Raw genomic sequence first — 17,509 nt, forward strand, 5'->3', positions numbered from 1 at the left:
TATTACCAACAGAAGCGATATAGTTTATAGTTTATAGTATAGTTTACGTAATGTAAAAAAATAATAACTTCATTTAGTACCTTGGGTCCTTACCATATTTTACCCATACTGCAAACATTATGAAACTTTCTTCTCTGGGTAAAACTTACCCTTTTGTGAATCTAATTTACACCATACAATAATCTGTAGCCCAGCTATAATATGTGCTACTAATAAAGAAAAAAATATGCATTTATGCAAATTTTGGTCAAAAGTAACATGTTCTATGCAGATGCTGTATAAACAAACCTTTTTCTTGATTATATTTCAGGAGCATTGCTTAAATTCAGTATACTTCATTGCATTCTGTTATTGCTGTTGAGTTTTTTGGGGGGGTTTTTTGACTGTGCTCAGTTACACAATTCTCACTCACATATAATCATCACATCCGCAGTAAGAGAAAGAATTATTACAATGCAAATGAATTTGACTCATTCAGGCAGGTTTAAATGATACAGTATTTATGTATATCATGCTTGACTTTCAGAGAGGTACAAAAATATAAATATCAGTAGGCGGTTTGGCACAAAGAAAATAAAATGCACAGTAAAACAAAGCTAGTGCACAGTACAATACAGCAAATGAGTTCTTACTGAGCTACTGAGTGCATTAAATGTACTAATCTGAAATGTTTATTTTAGTGACATTTCAGATCAATGACTTTTTTTTCACCGACTTACTCAGATAACCACTTCCTTCATTATACACTCACCAACTGCTCTATTAGGAACACGTGTACACCTGCACATTCACAAAATTATCCAATCAGCCAATCATGTGGCAGAATTGCAATGCATAAAGCCATGCAGGTACAGGTCAAGAGCTTCAAATAATGTTGACATCAATCATCAAATAATGTAACCTCAGTGACTTTGAATCTGGCATGATTATTGGTTTGAGTATTTCAGAAACTGGTGATCTGGATTGTTCAAGCACAATATGATCTACAGTTTACATAGAATGGTGCAAAAACAACAACAGCAACAAAATATTCAGTGAATGGCAGCTCTTTGGGTGGAAATGTCTTGTTGAGAGAGATCAGAGGAGATTGGCCAGACTGGTTTGAGCTGATATGAAGTCTACAGTACCTGAAATAACAACTCTTTACAACTGTGGTGAGCAGAAAAGCATCTCAGAATGTACACTGTAACACCACATGCCCAGTTTCTACATGTTTATGCTAAACTGAAATATTTTTCTCTTTTGCATGTACAAGTAAAGTTCTAGGATTTTAATGTCTGGTTACCCCCAAAGGTGAAAAGGAGAAAATCGCATTTAAAGATTTATTAATTCCAATTGCACTCTACATTCATAAGCTAATCTAGTTAAAAAAAAGAATAAGTTAGTGCCATATTTTCCACATTGCCAATGGGAAATGAGTTATCACCGATAATCAGCATCATCCACATCAGTCTCAACACCTGAAGTAAAAGTCACTCATGGCATTTAAACATGAGCTTCATCATAGTCTCTTCACTCGACTGATCTCTGTCTGCTCCTAAATCAGTGGGGAAATAATCGCTGATTGCTTCAATCAGTTCTGTTCTGTTGGCTAAATTGCTTTTTACTGATGTTTTTATTGGGACATTTAACATCCTAGAGGTTTATGCAGATCGTTACACATACACCGATCAGTCATAACATTAAACCTGCCTAATATTGTGTAGGTCTCCCTTGTGCCGCCAAAACAGCTCTGACCCGCCGAGGCATTGTCTCCACAAGACTTCTGAAGGTGTGCTGTGGTATCTGGCACCAAGACGTTAGCATCAGATCCTTTAAGTCCTGTAAGTTGCAAGGTGGGGCCTCCATGGATCGGACTTATTTGTCCAGCACGTCCCACAAATGCTTGATCAGATTGAGATCTGGGGAATTTTCAGGCCAAGTCAACGCTTTGAATACTTTGTCATGTTCCTCAAACCATTCCTGAGCAATTCTTGCAGCGTGGCAGGGCGCAATATCCTGCTGAAAGAGGCCACTGCCATTAGGGAATATCATTGCCATGAAGGGGTGTACTTGATCTGCAACAATGTTTAGGTAGATGATGCATGTCAAAGTAACATCCACATAAATGCCAGGACCCAAGGTTTCCCAGCAGAACACTGCCCAGAGCATCACACTGCCTACAATGTTATTCATTTCACCTGTCAGTGGTTTTAATGCTATGGCTGATTGGTATATACTGTACATTGATTGTTTGGAAGTGTCACATAGCAAAGTTATGGCCATTGTCTGCTTTTTGCTTTACCCCACACTTTCAAAAAATCTCTCAGGGACTGTTAACTTGATTAAAATCTATCACCTCATTCCACGGTTCACTGATTCATTTACAGTTTCTTCATGAAGCAGATTAGAACTTGGACAAGACACATTTTCCCAACCAACTACTTTTCTTTGGCTGTCATATTTGCAGCCATGGGCCATATCCCTTCATTGTAATGTAGTGCTGTGCCTATTTTCACCTTAGTAACATTAGAATATTGCCAGTAAAGCCCTAGGCATGAATTTGGGATTTAGTTAAAATGTTAAAAGACCTCTATCTTGGAAATGGAAAATGTCTGATTGAACATTTCTGGAAAAAAGACTAGACATTTCCAACCTTCTTAACATCTACTATATTTTATAATGACAGTACCTCAGTAGGAAAGCACGTAGGAATATTTGCCTATAAACCAGGCAGTCATACCTTTATCATGTGCATGTTTGTGTGATTAGATACCAGTGTAAGTGACTTCCCATAAAGGTGAGCACACAAGCACTCACTCAGCCTGCACGATCTTAGTGGCTGCCCTACCTCTCTCTGGAATAAATTGTGTTTGGCCAGTGAACTCATTACAAATGATCTGTAATTGTTTGAAACAAGTAAAGCACTGACCCCTTTGTAGCCTTTTCCAGTGCTTTTCTTTGTTGTACCATCCATAGAAGAAAACACACACTGGTATTCCTGAAGAGAAAAGGTAATTGCAGAGAGTGCTTGGAGGCTGTGTTTCAGGGCTGTGTCATTCCAATTTGAACAACTCCCTGGTGAGACTGAACAAAGACTCTCTTGTTGTACAGATAGAAGTTCAAAGTAATCATTCCCTTCACATGCCACATTTGTGCAGTGATGTCGACAGTAGACATAGAGGAACAGGAAGCTTAGCAGGGAAAACGAGGCAGGCTAATACTCATTATTTTAGCATTGACAGCTTAGAAAATGCCTCCTACACTTGAACACAGCAAGACCGCTTCTATGGAATTAGTCACATGGGTGCCTTACAATTAAAGCTAGCCTTTTTTTTAATTACAGTGCCTCATTAAAAATAATACCTTGTGATATAAGCACAGCATATTCTTCCTGTGCGGGACTTAGGTAAGTGTATGTAAATAACTTATCGTTTCATATGATCATAGTTCCCCATAGCTTCATGTATCACTTTTACAGCTGTCACCTATAACATAAAAAGGTTAAATAGATCTAGGCCGGCTACGTATTCCTCTGATGGTATAAGAGCACAGGAGAGGAAATTGCAGAAGATAATCTGTGTTAGACAGATGGAGCTTTAACTCTGATCCTCCCTCATGCAGAGCTGCTTCTGTCTATATAGGATGGATCACTGTAAAGGAAAACAAAGAATGGATGATCAGCAACAGACATATGGGAGTTTAATTCTTAAACTAGATGAATGGCATTCACTCTCACAAGTGCACACATGCACAGTTACCAAGAGTAACATGTGTCATGAGCATATCATGGACAGAGAGAGAGAGAGAGAGAGAGAGAGAGAGAGAGAGAGAATATGAGAATTATACCCCTTGTGAGTATTCTTGATTGTTTTGTTAATTTCAATGTGGTGTGTGTGTGTGTGTGTGTTTGGACTGATGGTATTCCTAGTTTGTGACCTAGTGAGCCAGTAGCAGAATGTATTTTCGATAGACTTAAAAGCACTTTTTTAAGTCGCTCTGGATAAGGGCATCTGCCAAATGCCATAAATGTAAATGTAAATGTGTGTGTCTATAACAACAACAACAACAACAACAATAATAATAATAATAATAATAATAATGAACTCTTCTGGTTATATTAGTATATTATAAGAATACAGACAGAATTGGGTGCAGCTTTCCCATATGAAACTGCACAACCGTCAAAAGGGGGCGCTGTTTTACCCAGTAGCCCAAATTGTTATACTTCTTGACCTTTCTGAATGAGCACCTATTGATAATCCGATAGGAAACAATACTGAACTTTTTCATAAGAACTAAGTGAACAGTATTTATTATATGTGTCTCATGGTCCAAAACAGGGCCGAGGGGGACCTTCCATTTGCAGGAAAATATTCAATAATATTATTATTATAATATGTAATTCGAACATAGACTTTCATGGTGTGTATATGAAATAATTTCAGTGCACTGTTTTGTACGGTCCTGGAACAGTGATTATATATATATATATATATATATATATATAAACCATATCAACTCTACCATATATATATATATATATATATATATATATATATATATATATATATATATATATCTCTTCCATTCCATCTTAGTGCTGCTCTGTGTGCATCCTGCTCTGTGTGGATGCTGTAATAAGTGTGCGACGTGTTCTGAATGCGTTTCTCTGTATTACGGGTGTCTGAGACGATGCCAGGATCACAGAGAGAAGAAGAAACCGTCAGTGATTTTGTTCTTCAGGATTTACGGTGATGAGCTTCTCCAGTTTGCACCCCTTCACGTCCAGGCTACATTTCTCATGGTTCCTTCCGTGTGCGCTGCATTTGTGTGTGTGTGTGTGTGTAGTCTTCCATACTGATGAGAGCTGCGAATGTCACGCGCGCGCTCTCGTTGACGTAGCGAGCAAAGCGCGGCCGCGTGCGTCGCCACTCCGTTTCCATAGCGCGCGCCGTCTTGCGCAATGTGACGGATTGACGGTCCGCACGGTCCGAAGCCCCGCCGCGTCGTGAAGTGGATGCTGCTGCTGCTGTTGCTGTTGCTAGGAGCGGAAAAAGGGACTTTTTTTCCTCCTCTACCCCTTTTTTCGTTTGTGCGGTTACACACGCCGTCGAGAAATAACGCGCGGTGCACGCGCCTTTCTGTCGCGTCACGAGCCGAACCGTCTCCGTCATCCGTGCCGGAGCAAAGTCTCTCTCCGGAGGTGATTGCGAGAAAGACAGAAGGAAAGAAAGACAGAAAGAGCAGAGAGCAACTTGGGCACTGCGAGCTCTGCGCTGATCGTTGAGGGGGCGAGCTTCAGGCAGGCAGACAGACAGACACACAGACTCCATGAGAGGAATAACACTGCTGCTCGGAATTGCAATCACAACTCGGTAATCTGCGATCTGCCGCCGAGCTGCGTCTGCGATCACACGCAAATGTGCGTGAATCAGAAGCTCTCCGCCGTTATTCGACGCTGAACTAGCTTCCTCGTGCAGCTTGTCATCAGCTGGCATCACAGCAGAGCTGGGCTAGCCTCCACATCATCCATATCACACATCCGAGCTCCATATCACACATCCGCCGTTTAGCTCAGGGCGGTTTGGATCACATGTGCGAAAAATCGGACCGATTGATGTTTGGACTCGTTTTGAGACCGAGCGGAAACCAGGCGCCGGAATCAGCGCGCGCCGTTCATTAAAGCCGTCTCCCAGCGTTCCGAGCGCAAATCAATGGGCGCGTGAGCTGTGTGAGGTTGCTGTGTGATCCCTGCCTTCCTCCAGCAGCTCTCCTCCTCCTCCTCCTCTTCCTCTTCCTCCTCCTCCTCCTCTTCCTCCTCCAGGAAACACTTCTCTCGTTTCGGCTAGATATGCGGAGATGCAAGTAAAGATGGATGGGATTATCAGCATTTTGGGGTTTATTACGCTGATCCTGGACGGCATTTCCTCAGAGGGAGTGTACGGTAAGTCAGTCGGCTCGATCGTGACCTTGGAGACATGCTAAACATCCACAATTTGGATATTACCGTCTTCCCGATGCTTTCAGGCTGTAGTTGGTGCCGGTTTTTTTTTTTCTTGGAGGAGTGCTGATTCACATGAGATTTGAGCACAGGTCACTGACACGATGATTATCATCAATACCATAATGATCCATGCAAACTGTTAGATAATGAACGTTCATAACGTGTGTGTTTTTTTGTCCATACTGGCCATAAATACATCAATAAGTATTGGCTCCCTCAGTGTGAACACTTCCACTGAGCCAGTTTCAGCACCAACTATTCTTGCATGGAAATGATGCTTTGATTTAAAAAAATAAAATAAAATAAACATTTTTGTTAAGCCTGAAGAATGGCCCGTTAATAGGTGTGTTCACGACTCATGTAGTAGCAAAGTGAAATTTCAGAAGTAGTGGCCAGCCCTGAAATGCAGACTGCCCCCTCTTCTGTAGTGCACAGATAATGCAACTAGTGTCATTCTGCCAGTGTGAGTCCTTACAGGGAGAGCTGAGTGAGGCTTGCATCGCTATGAATCATAATGGGCATTGTGCAAATGTCACAGGGGAAAACATCTAAACACCGTTTGCTCCGAGCTGCTGTTGCTTGGGGCAGCAAGTGGAAATCATGGCAGATCTGGTCAGACGATAGGTCACACAAATGCTAGGAGGAGCTACAAAACGAATCAACATCTCTACCATATCAATTCATGTGTTGCAGTATCACTTCAATGAAGCAGAAGAGGTTCTGCTGAACCATGGTAGAGAACTTTAACCCCAAGCAAGTGCAGGAATGGATAATGTCCATATGAGATGGAGTTTAGTTAAATAGCAAATTCGACAAGAGCAAGACAGTATGTATGAAATTGAATTTTAGCGGTTATCATTATCGGGGTTATTACAGACAGGATTAACCTGGATGACTGGTTAATGGGTTTTGACTCTTAGGTTAGCCATTATGAGTCAGTTATCAATCATACGTGATAGCACGCAAGACGCCTATTACACCAATGATGGAGCCATTGTAACAGGAGACTGTGTGAGAGCTGAGTAGCCTATTCATTATAGCCTAGGTGTACCGCTTATGGAGCAGAAGCAATTCATTTAAATGAGACTGAGGTATGGGATCCGCTGATAAAATTTAATTTAACTCAGCGCATTGGCCCAAGAGCCAGTGTTTTATAGATATTATAATTAACGCCTATTGATGATCAGAAAATGGTTAAGTTAGCTTACCTAATAGGCTAGACATGCTCCAGATTGGACCAAAAATCTCATTCAGTGTTTGGTTAATTGAGTAAAGCTTATTATTTTGACCAAAAAGGTGTTTTCGTTGTTCCGTTCCAGTTACTGATGACTTATTCAAACAAGATAGCACTGAAGAAATGATCTACCTTTAGACCACAACACCCAAATCTCTGAGCCATGAAAAGTGCAGCAGAACAACCCTCTGGTTGCATGTTTATGTTTGGCACAGTCAAATCTGTTTAGGTGTGAAATTCCTGCTGTTTCTGTCTTTCGCTGTGCAAGTTGAGTAGAATTCAGCCGTTGTTACTGTTAGTAACAGCACCTTCTGAAGTTTGGAATTAGCTTATTTTGATGATGGAAATATCAGCTTGACCAGAGCAACTAGAATTGTAAGTGTGAAGTATAGTCAGTTTGGCTGTTTGCTCACTCAACCTGTGGTAACCTGTAGAAACAAATTGACAAAGATGTCTCATCGCACACAAACAACATTAAATGTACCTTGTGGTTCTGTAACTCAGTTTTAATGAAAAGCATAAATCAAGGCACAGTTGTGTGCAATAGAAAAATAATGGTGCAAACACATGAAAAGCATTGGTGCTCAGGATTTGGTATTCACTGTTGGTATCTGGGCCAAGATTTCCAGAAACTTAGCTAGAGACTTGGCTATAAAGTTTGTTTTTGTGTTTTTGGTTCACCATTACATTAGACCTATCTGTGTGTTACAGCACTTTGATCAATCCAATAGGCTGCTCAGTGTTTTCCAGTAATTTAAAGGTTTGGGGGGTGGGGGGAGGGGGGCACTTGTACCCCTGTACCCCTGTGCATTCATGTAATTATCCAATCAGCCCATCATTTGGCAGCAGTGCAATGCATAAAATTATGCAGAAACATGATGGGGGAATGCCTTGTTGATTAGAGAGGTCAGAGGAGAATGACCAGACTGGTTTGAGCTGACTGAAAGGCTGTGGTAACTTAAATAAGCGCTCTTTACAACTGTGGTGAACTGAAAAGCATCTCAGAATGCACAGTGCATTGAACCTTGAGGTGGATGGGTTACAACAGCAGAAGACCACATCAGGTTCCATTCCTGTCAGCCAAGAACAGGAATCTGAGGCCACAGTGGACACAGGCTCAACAAAACTGGACTAGTGAAGACTGGAAAAACATTGCCTGCTCTGGTATGAGCGAGTGGTCACGCCACAGGACAAAGAAAGACCACATTGTAAATGCTGCGTGATGCATTTACAGCAGTAACTGCCTGGTCAGGGTCGAGGTGGTTTCAATTATGTGGCTATTTTTTTATATTTTGGGAAATAGTACCAAATAAATTCATTAGAAAAAATATTGTGGGCAGGAGCAAACAAAAATAACTGTGCAAGCTGGATTAAAAACAGTCCCGTGAACATGTGTAGTTGAGATGAGTAATGTAAATGAGGTTGAGGAGCTCTCAGAGCCAGAATTCACAGAGCATCATTTATCAAGCTGGATATGAATGGAATAATTTGGAAATTGTATGTACGAGCATTTACACAAGAAATTTGATATTCACGAAAATCCCATAAATTTAGTAAAATGTTCATATCCTACTTGTGCTCGTGAGGTTTTGTAAAAAAAAAAAAAAATACACATAAGAAGACTAACTAATGTAAACCTCCACTGATCAGCTTCAACTCATAATTTGCAAAGGAGTTACTGAATTTTAATTCAGTAGTTTAAATTGCTTATTTGTTTCAATTATACCCAAATTTAATATCCTGTTGTTTCATATTAATGACTCTTTTAATTAATATTAAATCTAAAAAAAATAGACACAATGTAGCATATGGTAGCTGTAAGCCGAGGCAGTTCAAAGGGTTGAAATGATATTACTGAAAGAGTTAGCACATGCTGAGCTTAGGAGGGAACGGATATTTGGAGATCAGTATGTTTTTTTTTTTTTCAGGGGATGAAAGCTGGCTTATAAATCGGTTTCATTTGCCACAGCATCTTCTTTTATTCCCGTGCAACACTAATTTAGCCGACAAAAAGATACTAAGCCATTCCTGTGCATGTCCAAGTTTTGTCCACGCTTGGATTGCTTGCTACTGGCATGTTTCAAAGAGAGGTAAGTGAGCGATGCGGTATGTCTCAACCTACAATGAGCCCTATCCTCCCTAATGTGCTGCATGCCTGAATACATCAGAGCGAATTCCTCCTCCAGCCTTAAATGAAGACTGTAGTGAGGACGTGGTTACTGCAAGTCAGTGACTCATCGTGCCTCTGTAAAGCAAAGGTTTCTGGCATAAATGGGAGAAATCCAGCCATCCATTTAATTTACACAGCAAGCTTTATTTTCACCTTTTCACATTTTTCTGTGCCTGACATATTTGTTTTAAACTTGAACTAATTTCTCTTAGAGTTGCTGCAATGTCCTTCACCGCTCTGAGCATAGTGCCCTGCTTTACCAAGACAGCACAGGACAGGACACTTGGGTTCTCTCTGGATTTTGGCCTTTTCAGGTGCTGTGACTCCACTGGTTATGCTGCTAAATAAAAATTTTTATTCTCATAGACGTGGGTCACAAACATTTCCGCTTCTGCGTCAGAGAAATTCTTCTTTTTTGGCAGTTTAGTATTCATTTTGTGCTTTCTGCTCTGTGAGCTTTACCTTTTATGAAGGTTTTTTTTTTAGCCATCACTAAATGCAAATCAGCTGTGCTGTGCACGCTCCTGGTAATTTACCGGTGATTGGCATTCATCAACATACGCATGTGAGTATGAACAAAATCAGTGTTTCTGAAAGTCCCGAAACAGAAATTAGTACGGTTTGGCTTACGCAAACATACAGTGCTGTGCAAAAGTCTTAGGCACCTGCAAAGAAATACTCTAGAGCAAAGATGCCTTCAAAAATAATGAAATTAAATGTTTCTACATTAAAATACTATAAAGAGCAGCAAACATTATTCAAAGTCAATGAAACAAAATCAATATTTGGTGTGATTTTTCTTTACAAAAAAAAAAAAATAGGTCTCAGGTACAATTTGTGCAGTTTTATAAGGAAATGAGCTGTAAGTTTTATTGAGCATCTTGCAGAACCAGACACAGTTCTTCTGGAGACTTTGACTGTTGCACTTGCTTCTTATTTTTGCAGCAAAACCCAGCAGCCTTCATTATGTTTTTTGTCTGAAAAGTGCTCTCTTGCGTAACACGCTGCTTTCTTTAGTGACATACAAACATTTTTCTGTAACATTTAATTTTGTGCTGGAACACTAACGTTTAGAAATCTGAAATGTTTATATACTGACTGATAATGTAGAAGTCACAAAATAAAAATCTTTAACAAAGTTTGCACTAAAAAAAATAGGGTGCCTAAGACTTTTGCCCAGTACTGTATATATGCACAAAACCCTACTAAAAGATTGATAAATGAGGCCCAGTGTTGGCATTTGTACCTCTGGGTTTTTCGACAGCGTTTCCAGGAGCATAATGGTATGTTTAATTAAAAAAAATAATAAATCAGCAACCTTTCTGATTGAGGCCATACCCTAAAAAGGTGTGAATGTGAATACAGATGCGGATATTTGAGCGTGGCATTGTGTATGCCCTGTTACAGCGTGAAATTTTGGCACCCACGCAAGACTAAAAACACTGATAGGTTCTTAGCTGCTTTGTGTTAAAATCATGTTTTCAGCTTCTAATAAACAGGACAGTGAGCTGTGCGAGTCTGAGCTTCTCCTCACTGGCCACTTAAGTACTGCTCAGTTATAAATAGTGTGAGGCAGCTAAAAGAGCATTTTATACTGTTTTATAAACAACATTAATGTATTCCAGTGGACTGTCCTCTTTATTGGTGATGGCTGGTCATGGTCATATGCCCCACTATAGCCACAAAATATGTGTATAATTAGAGTGTAAATATTAGGAGCTCCTCTGCCAGACTGTAGCTGTACCGTGAATTTACACAAGCTGACTACTAATGCAGCACTTTGTTGGCTGCTTTACAACTGGACAATACTGGCTCGAAATCAAACTCATAGAGTATTAATAGTTTAAGCATTAAAGGAAACGAGAATGTTTTACATGCTCCATCTGGTTCTTCTCTGTCATTAGTTTGTGCTGGTGCCCCCTGCTCTGTCTCTCGCCTCCTCCTTGTGGGTCACAGCGCCAAGGTATCACACAAGTGAATAACAAGTGAACAAGTGAATACAGCTAGATTGCAGCCCCTAGCTGATTTAATATGGCATTACATGGATGATTGTCTTTCCTGTTTACCTTTCTATCCAAAGCCTGACTGCTCTTGCAACATTCATGTGGTAATTTGTGTGTGTGTGTTTTTTTTTTTTAACAATTCAATCTGGCCTTGCTGTCCTACTTGAGGCCAGCTGCATAACATAAACACAATTTAGGCAGATTTTCAATCACTAACACTAATGAGTTTGGACTGGAAACGGCAAATAACATGATTTGAAGCCGCAAAAAAGATATTTTTTTGCTTGAAACAGGCTTTGTTACCTGTGAATAGCTCAGGTGGAGAAGTATTTACTAGAGAATCATTTCAATTCAATTGAATAGAAAAGGAATTTTTTTGTATTTCAGATAAGTAGAAATAAAACAGCTTCAATGTATAATCATTCAAAGAGTGGCAAAACATTCACAACGTTCTTTAAGTAGCCTTGTTTTTTTTAACATTCAGACTGCAAAAATTGGGTGCTCATTTAATGTATTCTTTGCTTCACTTAAATAGTTATCAGCTCTTTACACTTACACAGTGTGGTTATATGCTATGAGTCTGCATTTTTTACTGGTTCTAACTATTCCTAATGCATCTGATCAAGCTCAAGAGCAGCTTGCGAATTAGCTTTTCCGTTGGATCAGAGGGTCTGCAGTACTGGAGCGAAGAACCGCAGTAATTAGAGCCTACAGTGAACGCATTACCATACACTCTCAGCTTCAGATGCACCACCGACACTTTTCTGGACACATCTTTATGGTTGCTATTGGTTTGGCTCTCTACATTTCCATGTACATACATGTGCTGGTTTATATTACAGGAAGTGAAATGAACACTGCCACACAATGAAAAAAAAAATGTTCATGGAGTCCCATATATAAAATAATTTGTTGTAGTATGTCATGAAATATCTTGATTGTGATTAGCTCGTTAACCTTCATCAACCTTTTAGGCACAAGCATGTAACTAGCATGCTAGCTGAATGTATAAATTAATTGCTTGGTTAGTTATTAACATCACAGACTTTGTAGATAATTGTTGAAGTGATGTAGATAATATAGCCAATTATTTACAGTCGGCACGTTTATAATTGTGCCGTAAAATGTCGGGAAGTCAGGGGTTTTCAGTGTAGTCACCTGGAATCATTGTGCAAGTTCCACCATTTTCAGTAGGTACTGTACATTTGATACACATGCTCATGTTAATATGCAGGTTAACATGCATGTAGATGAGTCATCAGGCTAAGGGAAATGTGTGTGCTGTAGAAAAAGGAACCAGCTCTTGACTACAGTCTGCACACTAAAGTCTGGTTTAAGTCTGGTATGCTTTCTTTTGAACAGGCTTTCTAAACTTTTGGAACAGCACACTGGAGGGAGGACAGAAATATCTGAAGGTGTCACCTCCTTCGCAGCAAATGACCAGCAGTGTTGTATGGAGGGGGTAGGAGTTGAAGGCAGCTTTGATTCTGCTACTGTGACGAGATGAACACGTTTGAGTTGGAGCTGTCTAAGACAAAGTATCATTGCTACAGTAGTGAAGCTATTAACTACATTTTCCAATTTAAATCAATTAGCTATTAGTTTATTTTAGTGGCTTATTAATTATTATAGCCTAGACAGTATACACAGAGGTCCCTGGAGGACTAGTGGTTAGGCCACAGTGTTCTCACTGCTGCGGCCTGGGTTTGATTCCCAGCCAGGGAACCAACCCCAGCCACCGGGGTTGTGTGCAACAGTACGCTCTCAGTGCCGGTCCCAAGCCAGGATAAAATTGAGGAGGGTTGCGTCAGGAAGGGCATCTGGCATAAAAACTGTGCCAAATAAATAAAAAAAAAAGCAGACCTGCGATCCACTGTGGTGACCCCTAAGGGGAGCAGCTGAAAGAGGAACAGCAGCACAGTATACACAGACAGTACGGTCGTAACGATACGGCGTATCATATTGTTTTGTTTGGGAAGAGGCTCTCAATTCAATACATCTAAGCATCAAATAGTACATTCAACACACTGCATAATAAAGTATGCTAGCATGTTAGCTTGTAAAAAACAATGTAATGGCCAGGATCAGGAGCAAGCAGAATTTCCCCCATAATTGTTATGTTGTGGTGTATGTTAGCACTTTGGCTTCCTGGTAAGTTATAATGCTGATGGTTATGGTGTGCCGAATAAGAGTACCATACACGGCACTAAGACCACAAACTCATCCATGCATCTGCTTTGACATCACCCTTTTTTTGTCGGTTGGTTGAACTAAGATGAAAACATGAAGGAAGCCCCACACACACACACACAAACACACACACACACAGATTCTCTCTGCTGCATTCAGGCAGCATTTCCTGGCTGAATCAGTCTGGGCGATTAGGAAGTTCATAGCTGCAGATATGAGACGCTACATGATATTGCAGAATGCACGATTGAAAAATCCATCTAGTGCTACACAGAGCTACCTGACTGAAAGAACAACTAGCTAACAGCAGAAATTAAAATGCCCTGTGCTACCCCAGTGAAATCTTGGCCAGAGAGCAAATATGTAATTAGCCATTTATAATTTTGTTACATTCTAATGCAAAACTTTTATTGCTGCTGGGAGTCTGCATGGATCAGGCAATACTACGATGTCATTATAAAGTTTCGGTTATTGTACTTTAATTATGGTAAATGTTCTCATAAATTGAAAATGGAAACCTGAGGCACATATTCAGGCTATGCTTATTTTTCCTGTATTGAGAAAGGTATCATATCCAGGCACCACTGTATTGTATCCAATCGAATTTCGTATTTTTTGTATTGGTACACCAGTAAGTGACAAATTAAACGATAAACAAAATCCAAGTGTCTTGTTAAAGTGTTGGGACACTGTGAGCTGCCAGAACAGCTTCAGTGCATCTTGGCAGTGATTCTACTGTATGTCTCTGGAATTGTACTGGAGCATTGGCACACCATTCTTCCAAAAGCTATTCCCTCAGTTTTGATGATGGCAGTAGAGAGCTCTGTCTAACACATCACTCCAAAAACTCCCAAGTTCAAATGGGTTGAGACCTGGTGATGATGTAGGCCATGGCATAAGATTTACATCCCTGGAATATACCACTTCCATCAGGATAGAAATATTTTATCATAGGATAAAGGTGAGCATCACTTTTTTATTTATTTGCAGTGATGCTTCCATCTCAGGAAACAACAAAACGCCCCAGCAAAATGCCGCCCACAGAGACACTGGCTTTTCCTTTAATTTTTCACTTGTCTGCATATATATATATATATATATATATATATATATATATATATATATATATATATATATATGTATATATATGCAGTCAGGTCCATACGTATTTGGACCCAATTTTTGTAATTTTGCTTCTGTACTCCACCACAATGGATTTGAAATGAAGCAATCAAGATGTGATTGAAGTGTAGACTTTCAGCTTTACTTGAAGGAGTTTAACAAAAGTATTGCATTAACCGTTTAGGAATTACAGCCATTTTTTACAGAGTCCCTCCATTTTCACAGGCTCAAAAGTAATTGGACAATTGACTGCAATTGTCTAATAACTAAGCAATTTCATGTACAGATGTAGCCTGTTTCCTCATTATTTCATGACAAATTAAGTAGATAAAAGGTCTGGAGTTAATTCCAAGTGTTGAATTTGCATTTGGTAGATGTTCATGGGAACTCTCAATATGCAGTCCAAAGAGGTGTCAAGGCAAGTGAAGGAAGCCATCATTAGGCTGAAAAAACAAAACAGACCTATCAGAGCGATAACAGAAACTTTAGGAGTGGCCAAATCAACAATTGGTACATTCTTAAAAAGAAGGAATGCACTGGCAAGCTCAGCAACACCAAAAGGCCTGGAAGACCATGGAAGACTAAAGTGCAGAATTTGCAGAATTCTTTCCTTGTTGAAGAAAAACCCTTCACAACATCTAGCCAAGTCAAGAACACTCTGGAGGAGGTAGGCGTATCATTGTCAATGTCTACAATCAAGAGACGCTTCATGAATGTAAATATAGACCTCAAGATGCAAACCACTGGTAACACTTAAGAACAGATTAGACTTTGCTAAAAGAAAAACTCTAAAAAAAAAAGCCTGACCAGTTCTGGTGCAAAATTAACTTATACCAGAATGACTGGAAGAGACGAATATGGAGAAGGAAAGGAAGGGCTCATGATCCAAAGCATACCACCTCATCTGTCAAACACGGAGGCAGTGTTATGGCATGGGCATGTATGGCTGCCAATGGAAATGGGTCACTGGTATTCATTGATTATGTGACTGCTGATAGAAGTAGCAGGATGAATTCTGAAGTGTATAGAGTTATATGTTCTATACATTCACTTACAAAACTGATAGGATAGCGCTTCACAGTACAGATGGATAATGACCCAAAACATACCGCAAAAGCAACCCAAGAGCTTCTTAAGGCAAAGAAATGCTGAGTCTTAAACAGCCGAGTCAGTCACCTGACCGCAACCCAATTGAGCATGCTTTTCACTTACTGAAGACAAAACTGAAGGCAGAAATTCCCACAAACAGCCGGAAACTGACGGCAGCTGCAGTAAAGGCCTGCCAAAGCATCTCAGGGGAGGAAACTCAGCATTTGATGATGTCCATGGGTTCCAGACTTCAGGCAGTCACTGACTGCAAAGGATTTGCATCCAAGTATTAAAAATAATCCTAATATTTACGATTGTTAGTTTGCCCAATTACTTTTGAGCCTGTGAAAATGGAGGGACTCTGTAAAAAATGGCTGTAATTCCTAAAAATGGCTTGATATATATATATATATATAACCACTGCAAAATGGCTTGATATATATATATATATATATATATATATATATATATATAAGTAGTTAATTAGTAGTTAATGTTCACATCTAACATTAGAATGGGGAAAAAATTGTCATCTTTGTGACTTTAACTGTGGCATGGTTGTTGGTACCAAATAGCCTGGTTTGAGTATTTAGGAAACTGCTGAGCTCCTGGGATTTTCACACATAACAAAGTTTACACAGAATAGTGTGGAAAATAAAAAACATCCTGTGAGCGGAGGGTCTGCAGGCTGAAACACCATGATGATGCAAGAGATCAGACGAGAATGACCAGACTGGTTTGAGCTGACAGGTAGTCTATAGTAACTCATATAATCACTCTTTACAACTGTGGTGAGCAGAAAAGTTTGGCAACAGTGTCGTGTGTGAGGTGCTTGCCCTGTTTCCTGTTAAAGTCCACTGCAACCTTGCGACAGCTTCCCGATTCAGCCATGAGAATGATTTCAATACATTCTTCTTTTGTCAAAGTTAATCTGAAAATGTAAACTAAGTATGAAAAATTTTGGAAGACATTTTACTAAAAAGTGGTAATTTCCCCTATGTATGGAGACTTTTGGGACACCCTGTATATATACAGGGTATTTATATATAATATTAAGTGGTTTTAATGTTATATCAGCCATAACATTAAAACCACTGATAGGTGAACTGAATAACATTGATTTTACAATGGCACCTGTCAAAGGGTGGGATATATTAGGCAGCAATTGAACAGTCAGTTCTCAAAGTTGATGTGTTAGAAGCAGGAAAAGTGGGCAAGCTTAAGGATTTGAGTGACTTTGACAAGGGCCAGATTGTAATGGCTAGATGACTGGATCAGAGTATCTCCAAAATACCAGGTCTTGCAGGTGTTCCCAGTATGCAGTGGTTAGTATCTACCAAAAGTGGTCCAAGCAAGGACAACTTGTGAACTGGTGACAGGGTCATGGGTGCCCAAGGCTCACGCACGTGGGGAGCGAAGGCTAGCTCCTCTGGTCTGATCCCACAGAAGAGCTACTGTAGCACAGACTGCTTGAAAAGTTAATGGTGGCTATGATAGAAAGGTGTCAGAACACACAGCTTGCCGCGTATGGGACTGCATAGCCACAGACCGGTCAGTGTGCCCATGCTGACCCTGTCCACCGCCGAAAGTGCCTGCAATGGGCAAGTGAGCATCAGAACTGGACTATGGAGCAATGGAACAAGGTGGCCTGGTCTGGTTTGAATCACGTATTTGTTTACATCATGTAACGGGTGCATGTGCGTTGCTTAACTGTG

The 17,509-nt window shown here is 40.0% G+C and overlaps 1 protein-coding gene across 1 annotated transcript in view; it reads left to right on the forward strand.

Moving 5' to 3' along the window:
• The first annotated feature begins 4,826 nt into the window (after nucleotides 1-4,826).
• Nucleotides 4,827-17,509, forward strand: part of LOC113532330 (MAM domain-containing glycosylphosphatidylinositol anchor protein 2) — a 181,702-nt gene continuing 169,019 nt past the window's right edge. Inside the window, exon 1 of the mRNA XM_026923674.3 lies at nucleotides 4,827-5,926. Coding sequence (XP_026779475.2) covers nucleotides 5,842-5,926 — 85 coding nt within the window. The 5' untranslated portion in view covers nucleotides 4,827-5,841. The remainder of the gene's footprint in view (nucleotides 5,927-17,509) is intronic.

This window comes from Pangasianodon hypophthalmus, chromosome 19 (genome assembly GCF_027358585.1).
Source record: "Pangasianodon hypophthalmus isolate fPanHyp1 chromosome 19, fPanHyp1.pri, whole genome shotgun sequence".
Taxonomy (NCBI): Eukaryota; Metazoa; Chordata; class Actinopteri; order Siluriformes; family Pangasiidae; genus Pangasianodon; species Pangasianodon hypophthalmus.